The following is a 7911-nucleotide window of genomic DNA, read 5'->3' on the forward strand; positions in this document are numbered from 1 at the left end:
CCCAGCAATTTCAGCGAGGTTATTACTACTAGTTTTATGCATTGTTTAATCCAGTGAGAAGAAATACTTATTTGCCTTTAACAGGGAGACTATATAGAGAGTTGTAGATGATCCCTGCATTATCAAGAAAATTGTTCTCTCGAGTGAGGTCAAATGGGCTGTTTTGACATATTTTGTGTAACTGAACGGCATAAGAATGAAAATGTATTAATTATAAAATTTCATCTGTATAATTACACTTGCAACGAAACCTCATCAGCATCCATGCCTGTAAACGAATGTTATTCCTTATTAGTTGTAGAGCTAATAGTTTCAAACAACTTCCTGCTAACGCACGCGCAGTTTGCTGTAGCAACCACGGTTGCTAGGAATCGCCACTGTCAAATAGGCTTGTGGAAGGAAACAGCACACTGTTTAGGTTAAATCGCCAAAATCGCCCGTTATTCGTCATCTTCCGGAACATTCAGGGTAAGGTTTCTTATTTGATGCGTTGGTCATACGGTATAACACTTCCACAGGTCATATGCATAACCGTTGGTATATTGATACAATAACAACAAAGTAAAGACTGGAATTTGTTTACATGGTTCAGCATCTTCACAACGAGGATTTTTGTTGCATACCGGGGCGGCTTCCATTTAATGTCACATTCATTTTATGTTGATAAAGAGGAGTTAAGGTAACCGCCCGTACCCCACTTAAATGTTAACCCATTAAATAAGTGTTAAGGCTATGACAGAACCTTAATCGCTAAATGAATTTTAAGCGGGGGAACAGTGGCGGAAGTCTTTCCCTGACCATATCTCACCAGTGTACTAGGGTCTGATTTTCACAATTTGACTGAATTATAAATGAACTATTTATATATATATGGGCAGAACTGACTGAATTTTTATTGTTTATTTTTAGGTCCATCGTTTGAGAAGCCATGGCCAAGGTGGTTTCAGCCCCATCCCGTTTTACTCATGAGGACTGGACCCGGTCTAACCTCACAAAATATGCAAATGCTGAAGTCGAAAGGGCAGCATCTGAGAGATTAGTTGAGGAATCAAAACGTTTATCAGATGAAACAGAAAAGAGAACTGATAAAACTCAAAGGGATGTCAACAAGAAATTTGGTAAGAATTCAAACAGACAACAAATCATGTCAAAATAAAAAACCCCGATGTCATTGAAATATATATTCAGGTTTCATTGTTGTGCTTAACATCATAACCATTGTTTTGCTGTATACTTCTTCTCCTGATGTGTCAGAAAATTATGACTTGAAAATCACAATCTCGGCACGATGTATGTGTTTATGTACATACAGAGTGACAAATGAAAAACATGTAGTAAATAGCAGTGCACATATCTTTACTATTTCATATCTTTACTAATTCCAGATCTTTTAGGATGTTCATAAACATTGTTAACAATCCTGGAACAATGATTCAGATTTTGTGACAACTGAAGTACTCAATCATAGAAACTAAAGACAGTCACATGAATCATTCATATCAATATGCTTGATGCCCATAAACTACATCTCACATGAAGATAGTGCATGGTCAAAATTACTACATGTATTCAGGAACCCATGCTTGTAAGAAAAGATCAAAAGGATTGATGATTCCCCTCCTCTTTGATTTGGTTAATGAATCTCATCATATCACAATTAAGTAGAACACTTCTTGGAATGTCGGTTACTCCGTTGCCTGGTTTAGACTTGATCATTTACAGATCGTCAGAATACACAACATATGTCATATTTGGGATTTCACTTTCTTAGTCATGATATACCTTGGATATTTCTGAGGGCAGCATTAAAACTCAAAACAACAGAACAAAAGTAAACTTCAGAAAGTATTTGTGACATTTACCTTGGGTGACCACACTTACCGGTATGTTTATGGCAACTCAACAGGAGATATGTTTGCTGCATAGTGAAAATGTATATAAATTTCTAAATCTGACAATCACCTGATCATTATTCTCACAGTCTTATGATAATGGTTATTATTTATTATTTTCACAGTCTTATAGCAATAAGTGTTATTCTCATTTCTCAGTTATATGAATGAGTATAATGTGTGGACACTGTGTCTGGTGTCCTGGCCATAATATACAGTCAAACCCCAATGTTTCAAACTCAGCTGAGATGAATTCTTGGTTGTGTTAAACTCTTCTCTCAGTCTCTGCTGATTTCCTTATATCTATCATTGTTTCTATGCTGACGGATGTGTCGTACACTAGGATAAGTCAAACTGTTCCCTTGATCCCCACATGTTCGAGACAGCAGGGTTTGACTGTAGATAGAACATTGCTAAATAACAGCATAAAGGTAGACTGACTACCTCAGTCAAATGATGATGATGATTGTGACTGACAGAGCAGCGCCTGGATGACATCAAATACTGGAAAAAGGAGCTGGATGACAAGCTCGACAGTCTAGCGACAGAAGTGGACAGTCTGCTGACCTTCAAGACCCGAGTAGAGAAAGCCCTGGAGGCCACAGAGGAACCCCTGCACATTGCAAAACAGTGTCTCATCAACAGGTAGAAGCATGATCTGTAATCGAAAAGTGTCAAACAACGGTTTTGTCAGTGTTTCCTGAACTGGTTTCAGTCACAAGTTGTGCATAAGATATTCGTAAAGAGTGATTCGAGGGACATAATTCTAATAAGTTCACTTGAAATAATGTTCTGAGTCAGTCGAGGGCGTGAGGGTCGATGTAATTTGCAACATTGCATTAGATCAGTCAAACATTTCAATTTAATACTGTAATCTAAATTTGTAATTTTTTTTAAATACATTATGCGACAGCTACCCTCTGGGCTGATTATTGAGATGAATGCATTATTATCTTTTTTAGAGAAAGGTGGAATGACATTGTACCTCTATATGTGGTTTGTTTCTCCAGAGAAAAGCGTCTTGGAATTGACCTTGTCCATGATGATGTCCAGAAGGAACTGATCAAAGAGGTGGAGACGATTGAGGGAGTTCAGGCCCTCCTCAGACGAACCCTTGAACAGGGCACTGAACAGATCAGGTCAGTTGCCTCCCTTGTCACAGTTTTGAGTCGACTGTCCCGTACATCTGCATACATCATTGTATCATCTTCAGTAGATTATACTTTATAACAGTTGTACAAATTCACATTATTCCGTGCTAGAACCATTACCACCATTTCCATTGCTGGCGATGACCGGGACAGTTGCGCAGATGAAGGGTACACAGGTGGCCTGATTGTGGTCTGTGTTGGGTGCTACCAGTCTGCCTGTAACACTGGAGCAGCCTCATGACACAGTTCAGGGCCCCTGTTGCAATATGACTGTTGTTGGTGTCCATCTGCCTCACACCTCTCTCTCTTTCTCTCTCTATCTCTCTCTCTCGTGCTGTCAGCCTCTCTCTCTCCCACATCTTTATCTTTAAAATATTGACACAGGTCAGTTTTTTCCACCTAGGGTCCAGGAGTGCAAAGAGAGGAACGGCCAGGTGTACAATGAGCACATGCAAAAGTGCTAACAGAGTTATGTACTCATCTACGTGCGTGCTGTGGTGTTTCCATCCTTTCTTACACACCTGGCTGTTCCTCTCTTTACATCTTCAGGGAGATTAATATTCTAAGAGCTTATGAAATATTTGTTGAAGTAACACAAATATTCTGGATAGTGAAAATAAGGATGCATCAGATCTTTCACATATACTTTGAAATGTCTGTAATGTTTCAGACTGAACCGCAAATCACGTTACCAGTTGGAGAAAGATCTGAAGGATAAATTCTCAGCCATGAGCATCGATGAGTACTGTCAGAACCTCCGCAACAACTCTGCCAATCTCAGATACAAGGAGGGAGCTGCCAAGATCGAGGCAAAGTAAGTGTTCATGCACACTTCACAAATAATTAAGAATAGATTCAATATATTTTTTAATTTATGGATACATAAACATAAAAAGGTGCATGCTGTTACTGAGCAGATTTTCCCAGACTATGTTAAGACAACAATAAGGTTTCCGACTCCTCTCTATTTGATTATTACAGGCACAATGTCATGCTTTTTTGACAACATTCTGGCCTATATTTTACATATTAGGGGCATATGCACTCTCTTTAGCTTCCTATTGATGCTATAAAAGACTTATCATCCCTTACGACTTGCTTGAAATCGATAATTGAAAATTCAAAGCAAACAGCTTCTTAATAGAAACACTTGCCATATATGGAATATAAATGATTGCTCTGTACATCAAAACTGTCATACATGGTGTTGACGATGTTTTGTCAAACTGATTTCAATCACAAATTGTCCATAGGACATTCGTAAAGAGAGTTCAAAACTATGAGTTTTTTTTTAGTTGAAATAATGTTCACCTGATAGAGGGTGCCAGAGCCGTTTTGATGCAGTGTTGTGTTGATTCATTTGAACTTTTTTTTAATGTTGTGATCTAAATGCGCAATTTGGAGAGGGGAGGGAGTGGAAAAAGTTATATGGTAGCTTCCCTGAGGGCTGATAGTATTATTGAGAGAAATGCATTGTGTATTTTTTAAAGAAGTGTGGTGTGACACTGTGTCTTAAACACTGGAATCACCAGAAATATATAATGTTCTCATCAGCATGTGTTACTGAGTAAATTTCACAGTACCGGTAACTTGATAACATATATATTAAGGCATTCGTATAAGGCAGTGGTTTCATAATGTCAAAAAACTTCAGCCTGAATCTATGTTGCGCATCAGCAGTAGCTCTCAATATTATTGTTAGACCAAATATTCCTTGCAGTTTTGCTATGATATAGTTTCGTTAGTCTGTCATCCTCGATATCTCCAGGGTCTACGTTCCGAAAAGTCTCCACTATACCCTGGATGCATCTACGGCTCAGCCCGATAAATTTATTACCTCCCTTGGCTGGCTTTTTATCCAATCAGGTGTCTATGCTGGGAAGTTGAGCGAACCAATCACAACTCACTTTCGCTTTTTAAATTCTCTAACCGATTAAACTTGGCAAACAAACCATGCATAGGTTCTCTGAAAGTATTAGATGTTTTTTTTGCATATGTTTTAAAAAAGGTTTCAGACCTATAAAGTTGCATGTATGATTTCCCCAAATTGTGAGTCGTACGGCGAGCAAACCTTTGCAGTTGCAACTGCTACCTTTGTTGACACTGGCAAGTTCGGTTATAACGGCGACCACTCTGATTGGCTACTGTGAGAAAGCGGAGTCAGCAAAGGGAGGCAATAAAATTATCGGGCCGACCCGTAGATGCGTCCAGGGTATAGTGGAGACTTTTCGGAACGCATACTCTGGAGATATCGAGGATGTTAGTCTGTATGAGGTGTCTCTTTTAACAAACATGTTCTAGGATTGGATGATGATTTTCATCACTGAAGTATTTTGTCAAGACTTTGCAGTGGTGATAATTCTAGTCATGGTTATCTCAGAGCTGGGATATTTGGCTTTTTTCTTGGATGAGAGTTGCACATTTTAGCTATTTCCTAACAAGAGTTATCCCCCTTGAACAGTTCCGTTACACCAGAAGATTGGCAAGACTTTTCGAATGCCAACATTGAGCAGGCAGAGAGAGAGAGACAGAGTTCCGTGGACCTGAGGTCTCTGATTGATGGGATCCTGCAGCAGTCGTCCAATGACATGCTGAAACAGTGCCAGGCTGTTGATCTGGCCTTCAGCAAGCGCATTGATGAAACCAAGGACACCAAGGGCAAGCTGGAGGACCACCTCAACAAGGTACTGGAGCCCTTTCTAGAAAGTCATTGCTGAATCTTGGTTAAATAAACCAATGATATTTAGGCCAGATTCTGGTTAGAGAAACTATAGTAATTTGCTGTTCCATTATTCTGCCCCAAATTCAGCATTAATGGAAGGTTGAGCCTCGTGAGAGGCTGCCTCCATGGTGTAGTGGTTAGGCCGTTTGCCCAGAGAGCAGGTCACGGGTTTAATCCCCAGCAACATAATACCAAAATAACGTTTAAATGTGGTACTTGCATCAATGGGTACAACAAGGACTGGTCGGCTCAGAATCAGTATAATGTGTCTGAGTGTAGTATTCATGCACAACTGGGACATGGTATCTCAGAGAGTGAGCACTATAAAACCAACCTAAGTCTGGGCTAGTACAAGCAGCCTCACATACACACACATGCACGTCATCATATGAGCGAAATAATCTTAAGTGCGACGTTAAACATATCTTCTCACCTCAGCTCACCTCTCCTCACCATCTGCTGCTCAGTTTTAGACAGATGTGTGATGTCAGTATTTTGTCCCAGTAGCTGGTTTTGAACCAGAACACAAATGCCATTCTGAACATTTATTTTGTGCAAGTAAAATTGCTGCAGCTAATGGTCATATTACAAAATTACATGTCAGCTATAGCAAGGCATAAGTTTCAGAAATCGTGAGTGTCTGTTGATGTTGAAAGCAAACTCAAAATTGCTGAACTAATTCTTGCCCATGGTATTGTGTTGTCAGGATACTAACTTTGAACCACTTCCTTCTTCAGGTTCTTGGTCAGATCAAGGAGATCGAGGAGAACATCTCACGCCTCATGAAAGCCATCGCTGACAAAGAATCCCCACTAAAATTGGCTCAGACACGTCTGGACACCCGCACCAACCGACCAAATGTGGAACTGTGTCGCGACCATGTGCAGTACCGCCTCATTGAAGAAGTCGGTGAAATTGAGGAATCAGTCAGCCGACTCCAGGAACGTCTTCAACATTCCCAAGATTCCCTCAAAGGACTTATTCGTAACCAACTATCGCTGGAAGAAGATATTCAAGTCAAGGCCAACACTTTGTTCATTGATGAAGTTGAGTGCATGGGGATGAGGAAGAGCATTAACATCCAGAGTTACTGAGGGTCACACCAACAGCTACTTCATCAGTATCTTCATCATTTGGGATTATGAATTTGCATCTCCTCTGAACATAATGTATACTCTTGTTAAAGATTACAAACCATTGAAATTTTGTTCATGTTAACATTTGTATGAAACAACAGAAAAGTTGATTTGAGGTCATGTTGTTTACATGTTCCCGATATTGAATAGAATGGAATCGTCTGAGAGAATTAATTGTATCCACAACACCTTTAGTGGTCATTATACGTTTAATTAGTTTCAGCTTTAAACAATTCAGTTGTGGCAGAACTTGACACCAAATGATTCTTTTTCCAAAGTGTAAAATACCTTGTCTTTATGTTTCTTGTCTAACAATACAACTGCTGCCCATGTTGATGCGCTGACCTAAGAATATAACTGTTGATATATGAGACCAGCAAGCAGTGTCTGTTGTCCCTTGCACGTCTTAAACTGTGATGAAGATTTATTTTGCCAGTGTACACAGTAAATGGCTGTATATTTTGTCAGTATATATTCTGTGATTTTAAATGTTATCACAACTGTAGATAATAAATCTGGGATTTATCTGTTATATTTTTTAGTACTTGTTGAAGGCTGATGCGGAACCAAAACAAAGTCATAACATTTGTCTGAGCGAGTTGAGTAGACTAGACTAGAGTGAGGTCAAAGCATTCACTCTTCATATTGAAATTTTGGTTCAATTCTTGACATTGGCACCATGTGTGAAGTCCATTTCTGGTGTCCCCTACTGTGACGTTGCTTAATATTGGACAAAACAATGTTAACACATCCTCAGGAATATTGCTGAATCTGATAGTTTTGGGTAAAGGTGGAAATTGCCAAAAAGTGACATTTTTGTTGAACTGTTTGAGAGGCATTTTAGTTGTTGAGAGTAGCAAGCAATGCTTATTTATGCTACATCTATATGAGTGATGAGTGGTACTGTAGTTAGCAGGTAAACCTAGTGTTCTGAAAATCAGACACATGCTTTTCTGAATTGATGGTGACAAAATTTCAATTGGAACCAAATGTGTAGTGTCAAGTGACTG

General features: G+C 39.2%; 1 protein-coding gene across 1 annotated transcript; it reads left to right on the plus strand.

Moving 5' to 3' along the window:
* Positions 1–310: 310 nt before the first annotated feature.
* On the plus strand, positions 311–7433 carry LOC137297181 (tektin-1-like). The gene is made up of 7 exons (XM_067829197.1): positions 311–468; positions 910–1118; positions 2372–2537; positions 2903–3031; positions 3714–3857; positions 5505–5727; positions 6503–7433. Exons 2-7 carry the CDS (start codon positions 929–931, stop codon positions 6857–6859), a joined length of 1209 nt encoding a protein of 402 aa, XP_067685298.1. The 5' UTR covers positions 311–468; positions 910–928; the 3' UTR covers positions 6860–7433.
* Positions 7434–7911: the final 478 nt, after the last annotated feature.

Source organism: Haliotis asinina, chromosome 1, assembly GCF_037392515.1.
Source record: "Haliotis asinina isolate JCU_RB_2024 chromosome 1, JCU_Hal_asi_v2, whole genome shotgun sequence".
NCBI lineage: Eukaryota > Metazoa > Mollusca > Gastropoda > Lepetellida > Haliotidae > Haliotis > Haliotis asinina.

Excerpts from the sequence above, each read along its gene's own strand:
- LOC137297181 (XM_067829197.1), top strand. The coding sequence starts at position 929 with ATGGCCAAGGTGGTTTCAGCCCCATCCCGTTTTACTCATGAGGACTGG. Across the intron at positions 3,032-3,713 it reads CAGGGCACTGAACAGATCAG|ACTGAACCGCAAATCACGTT; the intron begins GTCAGTTGCCTC and ends GTAATGTTTCAG. Across the intron at positions 5,728-6,502 it reads TGGAGGACCACCTCAACAAG|GTTCTTGGTCAGATCAAGGA; the intron begins GTACTGGAGCCC and ends TTCCTTCTTCAG.